The sequence below is a fragment of the Rana temporaria genome, chromosome 4, assembly GCF_905171775.1.
Source record: "Rana temporaria chromosome 4, aRanTem1.1, whole genome shotgun sequence".
NCBI classification, from domain to species: domain Eukaryota; kingdom Metazoa; phylum Chordata; class Amphibia; order Anura; family Ranidae; genus Rana; species Rana temporaria.
This window is the reverse complement of record NC_053492.1, coordinates 109,228,838-109,248,129: the sequence shown is the minus strand read 5'-3', so window position 1 is coordinate 109,248,129 and position 19,292 is coordinate 109,228,838. Positions and strand designations below refer to the sequence as shown.

At 45.6% G+C, this 19,292-nt stretch overlaps 1 protein-coding gene across 1 annotated transcript in view; it reads left to right on the top strand.

Moving 5' to 3' along the window:
• Positions 1-19,292, top strand: part of LOC120936420 (kyphoscoliosis peptidase-like) — a 222,743-nt gene that overhangs the window by 172,646 nt on the left and 30,805 nt on the right. Inside the window, exon 7 of the mRNA XM_040348731.1 lies at positions 5,865-5,982. Coding sequence (XP_040204665.1) covers positions 5,865-5,982 — 118 coding nt within the window. The remainder of the gene's footprint in view (positions 1-5,864; positions 5,983-19,292) is intronic.

Below are 19,292 nucleotides of genomic sequence, written 5' to 3'. Positions count from 1 at the left end.
TTAGGCAGAAGATCCGGCATGTGTAATTGAATTACACTGCCGAATCTTAGGATGCAGTACCGCATCCGCCACTGGGGGCATTTCGAGTCGAAATGCCGTTTCTAGTATGCAAATTAGCACTTAAGGCGATCCACAAAGCTTTCCAGCTTCCTTTTTGCGCCGTAAGTGTTAATTTGCAAGTGTAAAATTAGGGCTGGTTCTACAAAGTGTAAACTACTCACACCTTGTAAAAGCCCATTCCAGCGACGGCATTTGGTATGCTTTCCCGAGGGAGAACTCCACGGCAATTTGTAAAGACAAAACCGGCATGGGTTCCCCCCCAGGAGCATACCAGGCCCTTAGGTCTGGTATGGGTTGTAAGGGGACCCCCCCTACGCCGAAAAATCGACGTAGGGGGTCCCCCTACAATCCATACCAGACCCGTATCCAAAGCACGCTACCCGGCCGGCCAGGAAAGGAGTGGGGACGAGCGAGCGCCCCCCCCCTCCTGAGCCGTGCCAGGCTGCGTGCCCTCAACATGGGGGGGTTGGGTGCTCTGGGGCAGGGGGGCGCACTGCGGGCCCCCCCACCTCAGAGCACCCTGTCCCCATGTTGATGAGGACAGGACCTCTTCCCGACAACCCTTGCCATTGGTTGTCGGGGTCTGCGGGCGGAGGCTTATCGGAATCTGGGAGTCCCCTCAAATAAGGGGGCCCCCAGATACCGGCCCCCCACCCTAAGTGAATGGATATGGGGTACATCGTACCCCTATCCATTCACCTGTAGGCAAAAAGTAAAAGTTAATAAACACACAACACAAGGCTTTTTAAAATATTTTATTATTTTGCTCCGGATGCCCCCCCTGTCTTCGTTATTAGCTCAATTAGCAGGGGGGGCTTCTTCTTCCGCTCTCCGGGGGTCTTCCACTCTCCGGGGGTCTTCCGCTCTCCGGGGGTCTTCTCCGCTCTCCGGGGGGGGCTTCTCCGGACTCCGGGGGGCTTCTTCCATCTTCTCCCCTCCGCTGTCCGACGTACGTTTCGTCAGTATGACGTCAGTATGACGACGTCACATACTGACGAAACGTACGTCGGGAGGAGGAGACGCTCTGACGTGCTGCGTCTAGGTCCCGAAGGACGGGCGTTTGTAGAAGCCGGCCGGCTCGTAATTTTAAATGCTGATACATTTTTTTTTATGTAAGTGCATCTACCTTATTAAATCTTTATACCTGCGATATTTCACTATGTGGATTTTATCTTTCTTTTTGGTGACATACTTTGCTATGGCTGCTTGAGAGAGCCGTGTGCTCTGGCTGGTGTGTTTGGTGACTACCATAAAGGCCCTGGCTGGGTTTGGCCACAAGTACTCTATTGTAGCATATCTGGTAAGAGTCCCCCTTATTTGGTGATTCATACTGGTGGTGGCTTTCCTTGGTGTGTTTATCATCTGTTTCATCTGCGGTACATCACCATATGCTGTATATATATTTTTTTCATGCTCCTTGGATCTCGTATCCATCCACACAATTGGAGGAATACCATCTGGACTATCAGTGGCAGTTTCTGATAAAGACCCTTGCTGGGGGATTCCAGCTGCAAGCCTTGATTGCTTGCCCTTCTGGTAAGTGCATAGACATTTTCATCTTTTCACCGGTGGAGGATCTTTGTTTGCCAGTCACGTTTAAAATATCACTCAACAACTTATTCACTTAATTTGAATCTTCAATATATTTTTTTTGTTCTTTGGACACTTATGGACACTATTTTTAATTCAATTGTCAATTTATATTCACATATGTTAGCGCAACTTATTTGTTTTGTTTTGATTGTATATTGTGTGTATATCACAATTTTTGTTGCAGCTCGTGTATTTTTCACTTAGCTAGTTTAGCGCAGTATCATAATTTCTTTAGTAACTATAAACTGCTGAATACCTTTTCTCATCAGCAGTATATAGCAGTCTTGTGACTTCAGTGTCCGGGTGAGCACTGGTTAAAGTTTCTAGCACACCTAATGTATATAAAGTATACTGAAATGTATTCACTGCTAAACAGTGTGTGTACCTTTAAATGTGTCCCACACGGAAATAAAGTGCACATGCGATCGAATACTCAAAGCTCAACAAGGCTATAAATGTGTATTAAATAACAATAAAGTGCAAGTGCAAACTATAGCTGTATCTAAAAAATCTAAGAAAACAATCAAAAAAGCAGCAGCACTTAAGTGACAGTGCAAATAAACAAGCCAAAGCAATGACTGCTGTAATAGAAAAGCAACAGTCCAAATAACAGTGCAATGAGTGAGAAACTCTTCATATGCTTCAGTCCATAAAGAAATAATTTCAATTGCAGATCTTCCTGGTAGATGGGCTCACAGAGTGCTTACCTTAAAAGGTGAATATATCAGCTTTCAATCGCTATACCCCAGCCTCCCGAGCAGATGGTATTTTCTGTGTGAATATTCCCAGTACTGGCACTGACTATGATGGTCTACCAAACAAACCAAGAACAAAAGGAGAATCCAATAGTGAAGTATGCAAAGATAAACTTGTTTAATAAAATATATGCGCTTACATGCATAAGGTAAAACCAAGCAGGGATTAAAAATAGCATCCAGACGGACGGGTGAAGGGACTCATGTCACTTACGGTCACGTGTGCTGTTCCTGACGCGTGTCGTCACGTCACGTGACTTCATCATCTCCACAACAGGGCAGGACAGATTCCATTCAGTCCAAAACGCTGTTTATTGTTAGCCCACAACAGTTTCTGTGAGTACATTTCTGGCAAATCAACAGGTATTTGCCTGTATTTGCAGGTCCTTTTAAGAGATAAAAAATATTTTGCTTATATCTTGCCCTCGTGTACATTTAAAAAAAGTTTTAACTACCCTTAAGATTATACAGTACTTAGTGTGTGGTGTGGGAGTCCTGGAAACAATTTCTACATGCCTTAGATGTAATTGACATACCACACTGCTACACTTCAACTTCCCTTGCTGCAAGTCATAGAAAAGAGATTCACATCTTCTCAGGTGCATTAAACAGATGCTATATAAGCTGTTGCCTACCTCAAGGTAAGAGACTATTTCAATCAAACTCATGTAGGGTTTATGTTTGGCTAAACTAAGTTGGCACCTAAGCCTGAGCACACAATTCCCATGCTTGAACTTTGTGGGACTGTGCTAGCTATAGAAATTACAGATTTTATACTGAGTGAGTTAGATTTTCAGATAGATTACATCAAATTATACCCAGACAGCAAAGTTGTTTTGGGCTACATATACAATCAGACAAAACGCTTTTAAGTCTGTGTCAGAAACCGCATACAAAAAAATTCCTCAAAGCCTCAATAATGGCATCACGTTCCATCACAGTTTAACCAGATTATGCCACCACTCTTCTCTTGTCCATCCTGAAGAAGCCTCATGGCGAAACGCGTAGACGCACAGAGGACATTTTTCATACTTGACATCTTGTATGGTTTTCCTTCATTTTTGTTGTTTTATGCATTTGTTATAGGGTATATATTTTTTTTGTAATTAAATTACATTTTTCGCCATTCCCGTCTTTGTTGCCTACAAAGTTCGACCATTGGTTGCTTCTTCTGAGTAACTCTGTCTTTATCTCCCAAATTTACGGATGTGGCACTGTGAGTGTTTTCCCCTCCCCTTTTTTCCTATTGTTATTTCACTATTACAACAGTTGGAGTCAGAATATATGTATTTTTTTTATGTTAACTTTTTTGCCTGAATGTAGATCTATATTTGTCCCAAGCAAGTTTGAAACTACTTACTGTTGACTACTGCACTACATCTGCTGGAAGTTTATTCCAAGTTTATTCTTTGGTGTGACTGCAAACTCTGCAAACTCAAAACTGTTGTACAAGAGGCAATCTCAACTTGTTTTTTCACAACTCAACATAACTGTTCTCTTCCTCTTTTTGACTTGCTTCAGTGCCCAGTCATCTGCTGTTATATGTACAGCTACTGTGAGTCAGTCCCTTAATTTTTATGCGGTACATATCCCCGGGGTTGACAACAAATTAGCGGTTGCTTTGTCTCGTTTCCAGTGGGACGAATTTTCAGATTCCCCACGATGTCTCATCTGGATATTGGGACATTGGTACATTTTTTTGGGGGAAAAAAGGGTGGATGTCAGGCCAGAAGGCATGCAGCTGGGGGTGGTGAGAGAGAAGGACGGGATCAGGTGGATTGGGGTTCTGGGTATGATGTGGCACAAGGTTCTACCGGAGGTCCATCGTTTTTCACATCTGGACCAGCCTCCTGACATTTTAGTCCTGCACGTGGGAGGCAGTGATTTGGGCATATGACCCATAAGACAGGTCATAAAAGACATACAGAGGGATTTTCGGAGATTGCGGTCTTCTTTCCCTGACATGATTGTGGTTTGGTCTGACAATGTGGCCCGCACGTCATGGAGGGGAGCCCGATTGAAAAACTTAACAAGGCCGTATAAAGGTGAATAAAGAGGTGGGTAGGTTTATTGTCCGCAATGGTGGGGTGGTGGTCAGACATTTGAAGTTAGAGATTGATACCTGGAGGTACTTGAGAGGGGATGGGGTACATCTCAATGCAGTCGGGATAGACCTCTGGGCTCTGGCCTGCAGGAAGGCATCTGGAGAGCGTTTCTTGTGTGGCAGCGGGCACAGGTGTAAGGAGTCCCACTTGTGCCGCGGTGGCGGTTGGGTCCTTGACAATGGGTATGTGAGAAAAATGGTGCGACCCATCTCAGGTATGGAGTGCTCCCGTTTGGTCTGGTTTCAGTCTAGATTACCAGGTAGTAAGGTGGTGGGGGTCTGCGGTCAGTTAGTGAGTCCTCGAGGCGGTTTTGACGGCTGGGGACAGATGCTAACTTAAAAGGTACCACAGATTCCAAAGTTGGGAAGATGGGATCGTCAGGGACCGGCAACCAAATATTTGGATTGGAGCTGGAATATTTAAATAATGGTTATAGTTTATTTGTTAATACATGGCAGAACAGGCCATTTAAATGCAATACGGTGTCAGTGTCATTATTCAATAGTCATGGGTAAGGTTGTATACATGTTTGGTTTGAGGTAGTAAGATATCTGACTGCCCTAGTCAAGAGCACAGTGGCTGTGAGCAGATGATCTTGTACAAGTGATTGTATGTTTTCACTGCTCTACTTTCTGTATACACATATTCTATATGTTTTACTTTTTCTATAAGCTGATTGCACAAAGGAGTACATTTGTGTTTAGCCTTGCCATACTCAAGTCAGGTTCAGAAGATTAAAAAAATGTTTTCCCCCTGAGGCAGTACTTTAAGTGAACAATGGCTTGGTGGAAAAAATACTAATAAATTAGCTCCCACGTGTGTATATCACATAAGACATTAATATGTGTAGAAGGTTATTGTTTATATACAAATAGTTCATGTGAAATATGTGAGAGTTATGCCCTGTACACACGATCAGTTCGTCTGATGAAAACCGACCGATGGACCGTTTTCATCGGACGAACCGATCGTGTGTGGGCCCCAGGGTTTTTTTTCCCATCGGTGAAAAAAAATAGAACCTGTTTTCAATTTTTCTTATGGTTAAAAAACCGATAGAAAAAAATAATCGTCTGTGGGGAAATCCATCAGTCAAAAATCCATGCATGCTCAGAATCAAGTCGACGCATGCTCGGAAACATTGAACTTCATTTTTCTCAGCACGTCATTGTGTTTTACGTCACCGTGTTGGACACAATCGGTTTTTTAACCGATGGTGTGTAGGCAAGACTGATGAAAGTCAGCTTCATCGGATAGCTGATGAAAAAATCCATTGGTCCGTTTTCATCAGACGAACCGATTGCGTGTACAGGGCAAAAGATGGTAAAGTGCTATTTTTGTATTTTTAATACAGAGTATGACACAAAAGCGTATAAGGATGCATCACTAAGATTTTGTGAGCCTGATGATGTCTTTCGTACCAGAAAAGGGGTCTGTGCTGGATACTCCCGTCTGTTCAAGCAAATGTGCAGGTAAAAGTAAAGGGGGAGGGACGGACATTCTTACAGCCTGTAGGAGGAGGGCAATGTAATACTATATACAGTTTATTAACCGTTTACGAAAAGCTTTAAGACATTTAGAGCTGGTTCACACAGGCGCGACTCGTCAGGTGACTTAGCCGCCTGACAAGTCGCACTCCATTCTGTACTATGGAACCGTTCTAATAGGAGCGACTCAAGTTGCTCCGACTTAGAAAAAGGTTCCTGTACTACTTTGGGATGACTTCAGGGCGACTTGCATTGACTTCAATACAGAAGTCATTTTGCAAGTCGCCTCTAAAGTTGTAGGCAGATCGCCTTGCCAAGTCGCTCACCAAGTCGTGCTGCCCCTGTGTGAACCAGCTGTTACTGAAGCACCTGGGTGATGAGGTCTCACAAACCCCAAATTGCTGAGAGACCATGAGAAAGCGGTGCTGAACATTGTTGCCCTAATTTTCCTTAAAATTCAAAGCCGTTAACAAAAACAGTTCGATCAAAATCTCATATCTGTGAGCAGCTGTCACATATCTGTTCAGAGACCAAAGTGACAAGAGGGCTTCCCTTGCTGCTCTGGTCCAAACACCCCTGGAGGTGGTGGCAGGGAGTGCAAGGCACAGAGGGGTTTGGGTGCTGGTAGACCAGTTTGCTGGTGGCTGCTCCTAAAAGGTGACTAGCAGGGTAGCTCTCTGGCAGGGAGATCAGAGCCTCAGAAGGAACACAAAGGGACACTGTAGAGTTATTAATATTTCTTGCACCATTTTTATTTTATTCTTAATCACTTAATCACTTCCTGTCCTGCAGTCATGATCCAGGTATTATTTTTTTCAGCCAGCGATTCCCTACAGTGTAAAAGTGATCTGAGCGGCTATACAGCTTCTCAATCACACACACATACACAGTCACCTCCATTCTGCACACACAGTCATCTCCATCATCCCTCATTCTGCACTGTACATTCCCTTTTTAATATTACCACATTCTGCACTATGTAAGTCATCTCAGACTCTATTTAACCACACCCCCTTTAAAGTGGTAGTAAACTCTGTACTACCACTTTAACCTACAGGTAAGCCTATAATAAGGCTTACCTGTAGGTATAAAGAATATCTCCTAAACCTTACATATTCCCCCCCTTGCTGGAGAGAAGTCTCCCACGCGCATGCACAGGAGTGACGACATCGCCGCTCCAGTCAATCACAGCGCTGGAGCAGCGATACCCAGAAGACACGCCAAGGAAAGATGACATCTCCCTCGGCGTGGACCAGGTAAGTTCCTCTCACCTCATTCCAAGGTAAGTATTTAATAATCAGCTAGTATGCGGTGCATACTAGCTGATTATGGCTTTTGCTTTTCAGGTTTAAAAATAAAATAAAAATGACAGCGGGTATAAACCGCTTTAAACCCCCCCCCCCCAATATTTTAAACCAGGCCCTTTTCACCGCAATGCACTTTACACGCCACATTTTTATTTATCTCCCTTCTTGTAGAACCACACCCATACTAGATGAATACCCCACCTCTAATTAAAGTAATTCCCCACCTAGAGAGGTTTTCACCCCACACGGAAAAAAAAGTGTCCCTAAAAACTTTTCAGTGATGGCGAACCTTACCCCAGACTCTTCCAGATTCCAATAATTCCCCATCCTGCAGACCCCCACATCCACTTGCCCCTAACAAGGTACCTCTTCTTGTTGAGATCAGGTGGCCTGGTATGCCCCCCCCTCCTTTCCTGGCCTGCCAGGCTGCATGCTTGGATAAGGGTCTGTTATGAATTTTAGGGGAACCCCACTTTATTTTCCTTGCCTTTTTGCGTGTGGTTCCCCCCTTAAGATCCATACTAGACTTAAAGGTTTTTTTTAGAATTTGGGGGACCCCACAATGTTTTTTTGTGTATGGATCCTGTTGACATCTATACCACACTCTCATCAAGGATAAAGGTCTGGTGTGTATTTTTAGGGGGAACCCATGCCATTTTAATTTTTTTGTGTGGGGTCCCCAACTGACATCTATTTCAGACCCTCATCTAGGATAGGGATCTCCAACTGCTTTGTTTACAAAGAAGTAATCAGGCAGGAGCTGTTATTTAATGTAAACATTTTTTTGGGAAATGTCAGTTTTTGTGTAGAATGATGTATACATTGCACAGATGCACCACTTTTAATGTTTTCTTTTAAGTGTTATTATAATGATTCCCCCGCCAAACAAATACATTTACATTTTTTTTTGCTTTGGTACATTTTCCCCAGGGCAGTGCCCAGCCCCCCTATGCCATTTGCTTGACAGCTTCCTTGCCAATTAACCTAAACATGGCCATTATAGTTTTTTAGTGGTAGTAAAGTTATAAAAGTAGAGAATGCACTCCAGTGCTGCACTGTCATGGCTCCCCCTGGTGCCCGCTGCATCCATCTTCGCCCAGTCTTCCTACCTGGTTCCATATCTTTAGCTTGAAAAAGAAACAAAGAAACACTGACAATGACATGCTGTGCTGTGATCATTATAAGGATAATTAGCAAACAGTGGGGATTGTTTGTACCTTCCATCCAGAGTATTAGCATGCTGCTTGTCATTGTGTGCCGCTTGCCTGTGCACCGCCACCCGCCACTGGGATTTCAGATCCGGGGCCTCTCAGGCACCACATATGAGCCGCTCCCTCACTCCTTGCTGAGGGAGCGGAGGTACAAAGAATCACTCCGCCAGGGAAGGCATAGTATAGGCAGTGAGCGGCCAGCCTGGACTATAACGTGCAGCGCGACATGCGGCCAGACTTCATGTACCTACGCCCGAAAATTTTAAAAAAAGTTCCTCCTGGGCCCCTCTACTGACCGGATGGGGATCAGGTAAATGTAATTCAAGCCATGGGTAGCAAGTAGGGGGGAAGTGTGTTCTAGTGCAATCAATGTATTCCATTTAGGCAGGATAAAGCTGCCCGGGCCCTCCTGTGTTGGCGATTAGTGTTGCTCACGAATATTCGCATTGCGAATATTCGACTCGAATATAGCATATTCGAGAAATCGCGCTATATTTCGAAATTCGCGGTGAATATTCGCAATTCCGAATATTCGATTTTTTACAATTTTTTTTTTAAAACAGATCACATCCTAGATATCTCCATTGACGTCTAAAAGCATTGCTGGTATCATTAGAGACCCTGGGCCGAGTAGCTGAAGCGTTCATTGAATTTTCCAGAAAGATCGCAATGCGATTATTCGGCAAACGCAATATCGTGCGATTACTTTCCTCGCCCCGATCTTCCGCATCAGAGCGATTTTTACAGTTTCATTTTTAAAACAGATCACATCCTAGTGATCTCCATAGACGTCTAAAAGCATTGCTGGTATGATTAGAGCCATTGGGCCGAGTAGCTGAAGCGATCATTTTATATTGCCGAATATTCGCAATGCGAATATTCGGCAATAGGAATATTGCGCGATTATTTGCTCCGCCCTTTTGCATCAGAGCCAATCAGAGTTCTCCTTCCACACTCGTCAGAGGTTAGCAACCAATAGGAACCTGCCTGCATGGACATTATATAAGCTCACTCCCAGCACCATTTCATTGCAGATTCAGAAGCTGGCTATAGAGTGTGGAGGCTGTTTCTGTGTTCCTGTTTTCCTGTGTCTTTGTTCCTGATTGATTTAGATCATCACCAGCATTGCTATTTAGTGATTCCAGTGGATCTTTTCCAGTATATCAACTGCTTTTTTCAAAGCAATAGACCCAAGAGCTTTTTTCAAAGCTACGTTTTGTGCTGTTTTGTGCTGTTTTGTTCATTTGTGTTACTGTTTGATCCTGCAATCCTCGCTGTTCAGTGATATTTGCTAGAGATTTCAGAACACATTTTGCTGAGCTTTCTAAAAGAGCTTTTCTAAAAGCTAAGTTTTGTTCATCTTGTGTTACTGTTAGATCTTGCAGGTTCGCTGTTCAGTGATATTTGATAGGCATCTCAGTTCACATTTTGTTTAGTTTTTCCTAAAGAGCTTTTCTAAAAGCTAAGTTTTGTGTTCAGTTTAGTTAAATTTTGTGTAGTAAGTGTACACACTGTTAGTGTACATTTATTTCATCTAGCTTAGCTTAGTGTGTGTTTAGTGTCTGTGTTTTGTGTTTAAAAAAAAAAAAAAAAAAAAAGTTAGTGTTTGTTTAGTGCTTTTTTTTTTTTCTTTAATTTTGTAGTCCTTGTCTTTGGTGTACTACTTTTCTTATAGTTTAGTAGCTGTCTGTGTACGTCTTTGTCTGCGTGCCTGTCTTGTAAAAAATACACAAAAACACATTTTGTTCACATTCCCCCCCCCCCCAATAAAGTTTACCCCCCCCACACACATATCAGCAATAATGAGCGGCATCCGTGGCCGTGGCAGCAGGGGTAGGGGAGTTACTCCCAGTGCTGGATCGCTGCCAGCACGGGGTACCTCTCGTGCCCCTACTAGTGGTAGAGGATCGGGTGCAAGGGGAGTACGCCTGATCCGGGAGTTCTTCCCATCGGGCAGCCGCCCGATATTGCCATCTCAGGCTGAAGTAGTGGTGGACTACATGGGGCACAGCAGTGCCACTGAGTCGTCGGTCCCGACTCACAGTAGTACCACCATTACTCCGGTGCCTGTAGTACGCCCCCCCAGCCCCCAAGAGTCCAGCATCTTACTGTTCGACAGCGACAGTGAGAGGGATCTCTTGGGGGAGGCCATGCATCAGGCAGACCTCCAGCTCTGTCCTGATGGTCAGGACCTTTTTGAAGGGATGGATGAGGAGGATGGGATACCTGCTGGCAGTATCCCAGAGACATCCCTTCAAACTGGTGCTGCTGTTTTGGTGCAGGAAACAGCAGCACCTAGTCAGACCCAGGCGTGGGTGAGGGGACAGCGGAGCCAGGCTAGAGGCTCCATGTCAGTTGGTTCCCTCAGACCAACACATTTCAGCCCTTGGTCTGACATCTCTGGGGGCGAAGAGGGTGACCCATCATGGTTGCCATCTGACGCGTCGGCTCACTACGTCAGTGACGACGGGGAAGGTAGGCACCCTGGTGAAACGGTGCGCCAGGTCACCACCAGGGAGACCATCGTCAGGGTCTCCACTGGTGATGGCAGCAGGAGGTGTCAGGAGGAGGAGCAGCAGCAGCAGCAGCAGCAGCAGGCAGCTCCACCTGTGCGCACCGAGTCCCAGCAGGTGCAAGTAAGCGTCACCCCATCTGACAGGAGGGCGGTGCTGAAGTCACCTGTCTGGAATTACTTTACCCTGGTGGCAGACAACCCTACCGTGGCCATCTGCCGGATTTGTAAAGTGAGGGTGAAGAGAGGGAAGTGTTTGGCTCGGGTGGGTACCACAGCCCTGAACCAGCACCTGAGGATAAACCACTGGGCGGTGTATGACGAGATGAAGCGTGGTGGTGGTAGCAGCGCCACCACCACAAGTGAGCAGGGTACAGCAGCCCCTGCCACATCTTCATCTCTTTCCAGCAGGTCATGCCCCCCCGCTCCCTCTAGTAGAGGTACTGGTACCGGCAGCCAGACCTCTACTTCCACAGCACCCTCCGCGTCTGTGTCCCGCACTGCCGTCCGGCGCCAGGCGTCGATTTCAGACGCCTTTGACCGCACCACTCCCTTCCCCCCTGGAGACCGACGTGTGCGTTCCCTCAATGGGCTCCTGGCAAGGGTTATTGCCCAACATCTGCTGCCCTTCAACATAGTTGACAGCAACCCCTTCAGGCAGATGTTGGAGCAGGCCCAACCCCAATGGCGTGTCCCCAGCCGCCATTTCTTTGCCAGGACTGGTGTCCCTGCCCTACACCAGCACATTGTGCAGAATGTAACCCTGTCGCTGGATCACGCTGTCAGCGACAGGGTTCATCTGACAATGGATGGCTGGACCAGCAGGCATGGGCAGGGGCGCTACATCAGCTTCACGGCCCATTGGGTTTCCCTCCGAGGCGTCGGTGAGGGATCGGCGGCAACCGATCTTGTGGTGCCGCCCCGGGGTGTCCAGGGGAGAACTGCTGGTCTCCCTCAAGCCACTGTCTCCGCAGCTGCTGAGCCTCCCAGCAAGCGCCCCCGTAGCTACTCAAGTGTGGGGCACGTGCGCTGTCAGGCCGTGCTCCAGCTTGTTAGTTTAGGGGACCGGAGACACACTGGAGAAGAAGTGCTGAAAGCACTTCAGGCTCAGGTCCAGAAGTGGCTGACACCCCGAAGGCTCCAGGCAGGTATGGTTGTCTGCGATAACGGCAGCAACCTACTCGCCGCCCTTAGTGCTGGCAGTCTGACCCACGTGCCCTGTCTGGCACATGTCCTCAACCTGGTGGTGCAGAAGTTCCTGCGCACTTATCCAGGGTTGAGTGACATTGTGGCAAAGGCGCGTAGGATTGCCAGCCACTTCAGGCGCTCCCCAACCGCTACCGCGTCCCTGTCCAAGTTGCAGCGGGAGTACAATCTGCCCCTTCACAGGCTGATTGTGGACAGTGTGACGCGGTGGAACTCCACCCTCCACATGCTGAAGAGGTTGTGGGAGCAGCAAAGGGCGGTGAGGGAGTACCTGATGGAACTAGGCACTGAGAGGACTTCACCACAACTCCCTTTCATCGCCTGTGCGGAGTGGGGGCAGATAAACCAGGTCTGCCAAGTGTTGTCCTCCTTCGAGCAGGCGACCAAGATGGTCAGCAGTGAGCAAATCGGCCTCAATAGCGTGCTGCCAATAGTGTTCATGCTGGAGAGGACACTAGATCGCCTGCTCGAGGCTGGGGAGAGTGCCTTGGTGGAGCAGGAGGAGTCAGCAATGCTCCACCGAGACCAGGGCCAGGACGAGGAGGAGGAGGAGGAGGATGATGATGAAGAGGAGGAGGAGGTGGTTGCTGGTGTCGTCCCGGAGTCAGGGCCTGGTCAGGAGGGAGAGCCGGTGTTGGGGGCACCGATAGTCCGGGGGTTGGGCATGTCTGAGTTTGACCAGCAGCGCCTCAGGGATGAAGAGTCGCACCTCATTCACCTGGCCAGCATTGAGGAGTCACAGCGGGCTGTGCTCTTCCCCATGGCTGCCCACATGCTGAGATGCCTCAGGAGGGACCCCCGGGTTAAGACCATCAAGACGAGGGATGATTTCTGGATGGCCACCCTTTTGGATCCCAGGTGCAAGGGGAAACTGGAGCAGTTCATCCCAGCCAGCCGGAGGCAGCACCGGATGGAGGAACTGCAGGCAGGCATTGTCAGACGGTTGGAGCAGGCAACTCCCCGGCCTCCAGTTGTCCCCCCTCATCTCACCCAGCAGGTGGCTGCACCCAGCAGCAGCCGAGCAGGGGACCTAATGGAAGAGATGAGGATGTTCTTCCAAACCGAGCGACCCAGTACCAGCACCAGCAGCAGCAGCAGTCACCACCAGCGGCTGGCCCACATGGTGGCAGACTACATGGCGTCCGTCGGTGCTTCTGACAGTATGAGCACCGACGACCCCATGGAGTACTGGGTTGCCAGATTGGACACCTGCCGCGAGCTCGCTCAGTATGCGCTGGAGTTATTGTCTTGCCCCCCCTCCAGCGTACTATCTGAGCGGACATTCAGCGCGGCAGGTGGGGTGGTCACGGACAAGAGGACCCGTCTGTCCACAGACTCCGTGGACAGACTCACATTCATAAAGATGAATGAGTCCTGGATCGGCGGTGACTTTCTGGCACCCGTCGTCGGTTCAGGGCGCTGAAGGGTCCCTTGTCATGCATTCCCTGATAAAGCCCCGGACCTGATGTATTTACAGTGCTGAATATAACTATTTTAACATCAGAGAAAATCAATGTTAATATTTGGTACAGTAGGCTTTCTTTGCAATTACAGCGGTCAAACCTTTCTTGTAGTTTTACACCAGCTTTGCACACACTGGAGGAGGGATTTTGGCCCACTCCTCCACACAGATCTTCTCTACATCAGTCATGTTTCTGGGCTCTCGCTGAGAAACACGGAGTTTGAGCTCCCTCCAAAGATTCTCTATTGGGTTTAGGTCTGGAGACTGGCTAGGCCACGCCAGAACCTTGATATGCTCCTTACAGAGCCAATCCTTGGTTATCCTGGCTGTGTGCTTTGGGTCATTGTCATGTTGGAAGACCCAGCCTCGACCCATCTTCAAAGCTCTAACTCAGGGAAGGAGGTTGTTGCCCAAAATCTCGCAATACATGGCCACGGTCATCCTCTCCTTAATACAGTGCAGTCACCCTGTCCCATGTGCAGAAAAACACCACCAAAGCATGATGCTACCACCCCCATGCTTCACATTAGGGATGGCGTTCTTGGCATGGTACTCATCATTATTCTTCCTCCGAACACGGTTAGTGAAATTATGATCAAAAGGTTATATTATAGTCTCATCTGACCACATGATTTTCTCCCATGACTCCTCTGGATCAGTCAAGACACCTATGTCAGCAGTTATTTCACACCCTATATACTCTTATTAATACTGCTGTTCATCATGGCACCTCCTGCCCATGTGATATGACTCTGTATCAACTACTACTGTTAATACTACTACTGCTGCTGCTGCTGCCCAGTCAAGACACCTATGTCAGCAGTTATTTGACACTCTATATACTCGTATTCCTACTGCTGTTCATCATGGCACCTCCTGCCCATGTGATATGACTCTGTATCAACTACTACTGTTAATACTACTACTGCTGCTGCTGCTGCCCAGTCAAGACACCTATGTCAGCAGTTATTTCACACCCTATATACTCTTATTAATACTGCTGTTCATCATGGCACCTCCTGCCCATGTGATATGACTCTGTATCAACTACTACTGTTAATACTACTACTGCTGCTTCTGCTGCTGCTGCTGCCCAGTCAAGACACCTATGTCAGCAGTTATTTGACACTCTATATACTCCTATTCCTACTGCTGTTCATCATGGCACCTCCTGCCCATGTGATATGACTCTGTATCAACTACTACTGTTAATACTACTACTGCTGCTGCTTCTGCTGCTGCTGCCCAGTCAAGACACCTATGTCAGCAGTTATTTGACACTCTATATACTCCTATTCCTACTGCTGTTCATCATGGCACCTCCTGCCCATGTGATATGACTCTGTATCAACTACTACTGTTAATACTACTACTGCTGCTTCTGCTGCCCAGTCAAGACACCTATGTCAGCAGTTATTTCACACCCTATATACTCTTATTAATACTGCTGTTCATCATGGCACCTCCTGCCCATGTGATATGACTCTGTATCAACTACTACTGTTAATACTACTACTGCTGCTTCTGCTGCTGCTGCTGCCCAGTCAAGACACCTATGTCAGCAGTTATTTGACACTCTATATACTCCTATTCCTACTGCTGTTCATCATGGCACCTCCTGCCCATGTGATATGACTCTGTATCAACTACTACTGTTAATACTACTACTGCTGCTTCTGCTGCTGCTGCTGCCCAGTCAAGACACCTATGTCAGCAGTTATTTGACACTCTATATACTCCTATTCCTACTGCTGTTCATCATGGCACCTCCTGCCCATGTGATATGACTCTGTATCAACTACTACTGTTAATACTACTACTGCTGCTTCTGCTGCCCAGTCAAGACACCTATGTCAGCAGTTATTTGACACTCTATATACTCCTATTCCTACTGCTGTTCATCATGGCACCTCCTGCCCATGTGATATGACTCTGTATCAACTACTACTGTTAATACTACTACTGCTGCTTCTGCTGCTGCTGCTGCCCAGTCAAGACACCTATGTCAGCAGTTATTTGACACTCTATATACTCCTATTCCTACTGCTGTTCATCATGGCACCTCCTGCCCATGTGATATGACTCTGTATCAACTACTACTGTTAATACTACTACTGCTGCTTCTGCTGCTGCTGCCCAGTCAAGACACCTATGTCAGCAGTTATTTGACACTCTATATACTCCTATTCCTACTGCTGTTCATCATGGCACCTCCTGCCCATGTGATATGACTCTGTATCAACTACTACTGTTAATACTACTACTGCTGCTTCTGCTGCCCAGTCAAGACACCTATGTCAGCAGTTATTTGACACTCTATATACTCCTATTCCTACTGCTGTTCATCATGGCACCTCCTGCCCATGTGATATGACTCTGTATCAACTACTACTGTTAATACTACTACTGCTGCTTCTGCTGCTGCTGCTGCCCAGTCAAGACACCTATGTCAGCAGTTATTTGACACTCTATATACTCCTATTCCTACTGCTGTTCATCATGGCACCTCCTGCCCATGTGATATGACTCTGTATCAACTACTACTGTTAATACTACTACTGCTGCTTCTGCTGCTGCTGCTGCCCAGTCAAGACACCTATGTCAGCAGTTATTTGACACTCTATATACTCCTATTCCTACTGCTGTTCATCATGGCACCTCCTGCCCATGTGATATGACTCTGTATCAACTACTACTGTTAATACTACTACTGCTGCTTCTGCTGCCCAGTCAAGACACCTATGTCAGCAGTTATTTGACACTCTATATACTCCTATTCCTACTGCTGTTCATCATGGCACCTCCTGCCCATGTGATATGACTCTGTATCAACTACTACTGTTAATACTACTACTGCTGCTTCTGCTGCCCAGTCAAGACACCTATGTCAGCAGTTATTTGACACTCTATATACTCCTATTCCTACTGCTGTTCATCATGGCACCTCCTGCCCATGTGATATGACTCTGTATCAACTACTACTGTTAATACTACTACTGCTGCTTCTGCTGCTGCTGCTGCCCAGTCAAGACACCTATGTCAGCAGTTATTTGACACTCTATATACTCCTATTCCTACTGCTGTTCATCATGGCACCTCCTGCCCATGTGATATGACTCTGTATCAACTACTACTGTTAATACTACTACTGCTGCTTCTGCTGCTGCTGCTGCCCAGTCAAGACACCTATGTCAGCAGTTATTTGACACTCTATATACTCCTATTCCTACTGCTGTTCATCATGGCACCTCCTGCCCATGTGATATGACTCTGTATCAACTACTACTGTTAATACTACTACTGCTGCTTCTGCTGCCCAGTCAAGACACCTATGTCAGCAATTATTTCACACCCTATATACTCTTATTAAGACTGCTGTTCATCATGGCACCTCTTGCCCGAGTGATTTGACACTGTATTGTCAATGTCTACTACTACTATTACAGCTCAGTCAAGACACCTGTGTCCCAATTTTTTGGTACACTATTGACTACTATGACCACTACTGATGCTGTAAAGTATTCCCCAAGTGTTTTTATGCTATCTATTACTATTACCACTACTGCTTGTAAATCATGCCTGTGTGATACTTAGTGGGAATGCTTTAATAAGCATTCCCAGTATGGATACCCGTAAATGTATTAATCTTAATTAGTGTGAATGCTTTAATAAACATTTCCAGTATTGATATACGTAAATTTAGTAATCTTATTATTCCTTACGTTTTTTGGTTCTGCGTAACTTCGGCATACTTTCAGCTATTGAGACCATTCAACTGTAAAAATGTTCGTCTCTTTCAGCTAATGATGGGACTTCTTCAAGTTTTTTTCTACTTTTTACACTTTTATAAATTTTAAGCTTTTAGACCCTTTTTTCAACATTGAAGTCAATGAGAACATCCTTTTCCCCTTTGAATTCACATGCCCTGCCAAAAGTTTCAGCTACTTCATACTTTCACTTACAGACACTGAAAAAACTGTAAAGCGGTCACAAAATATTTAGCTATCCGGCTATGACTTTTCAGATCGTTATCGTTTACAATTTTTTGTTGAAAACGCAATTTACGTTTTGCGAATTTTTCACAAAAATGCGATAGGTTATAATGTAATCCTATGGAGGGGATTTAGAGTCTGTCATGTGACCTTAACATTGGAGATCTTTGTAATTAAAAATATCTTTACAAAAAGGGGAAACAAATTGGTCTCACGCCCACAAGATCTACTTTTCATACACAATTTTTATATCAAAACGTAGCTATGCTTGTCTGGTTTATGGCAATGTGATCAATTCTGCGATACGTATTTTAGTTTTAGTTATTGGAGCAACAGCCAGAAATTATGTCTCATAGACTCTCATGTGAACTTATCTAAAAAATGTTGCTGCAGAACTCACAAAGACGCTCTTTTCTAAATCGCAGACATGGCCACATTTTTAAGTTTATCTACATAAATTTCATATCGATGCGTTTACAAGGGCCGTGTATTTCAAACGGTGTAGTCGTTGTATCAATTGCATGTACGTTTGAGGATTTATTAAGCTTTGTTTGGAGGCTTAAATCATGTATTAGATCTGTGAATTAAAAGCGTTTGTAATGTTATTTCTTTCCATAAATCACTTTCCTGACCTCAGTGCAATATTCCTCCTCACTGACCTGGGGGGGAGGGGAAACCTATTGAGGGAGGAGGGGCGACCAGGAAGTCAGCATACTCTATACTTTGCAGATAGAGAAAGAAGCTGTGTGTCCTAAAGATAGTGTAGTGGTTATGGTGAATGTCTTTGGCAAGGGGCTCACCAATTAAGCTATTCAGCATTCCCACTCGCATTTTCCTCAGGAAATGCATTGTCTAGTTATGTTATATTTTAATACTCCTGCTGCTGCCTCCATGCTGAGTAAAGCTTCATGACCTCTCTGGCACAGCGGATCCACCAACAGCCTCCGCTACAAGCTACCAGACCGGATCTAAACAGCAAGTGTAACTATAACAATGAACCTTATGTTAAACCCTGTTTTGCGGCATTTATACTGCAACCATTGGGCTGTCTGCAAGAGCTCATCTGCATTCTCTCTCTCTTTCTTGCTCTCGCTCTCTCTCTCTTTGTATATATATATATATATTGTTGCTTTTGTTATGTTCATTTTTCAACAGTTTATTTTGTGTTCGTCGTGTCTGTGTCGTGTGCTTTAGTTTGTCCTAGGTTACTGTTAAATAAAATAATAGTATAAAATGTTTTTGGTTATTATGAAGTTAAATGTGTTGATGTTGATTTGTTTGATGTGAAGTTAGATGTGTTGAAAAACCTACAAATCTATCTCAAAAAGAAATGAAACATTTCCAAAAAATAATATTTATTAATAAAAAAATAAATTCAGATATAACTCTGATTGAGCTTCTGAAGCCGTTCCATCTCCGCAATATTTTTTGATTGCTGCTCCTGTAGCAGCACATTTTGTTGAGTCAGGTAGCGGATCTGGCGCTGATTTACCAGGATCCTCTGGTGGGTTGTCTTTATGAGCGCGTTCTGCCTCATCATCTTTCTTGATACTGTTAGGATATAATAAAAAAACATTTGGATTTCAAATAACGTTACCAAATAAA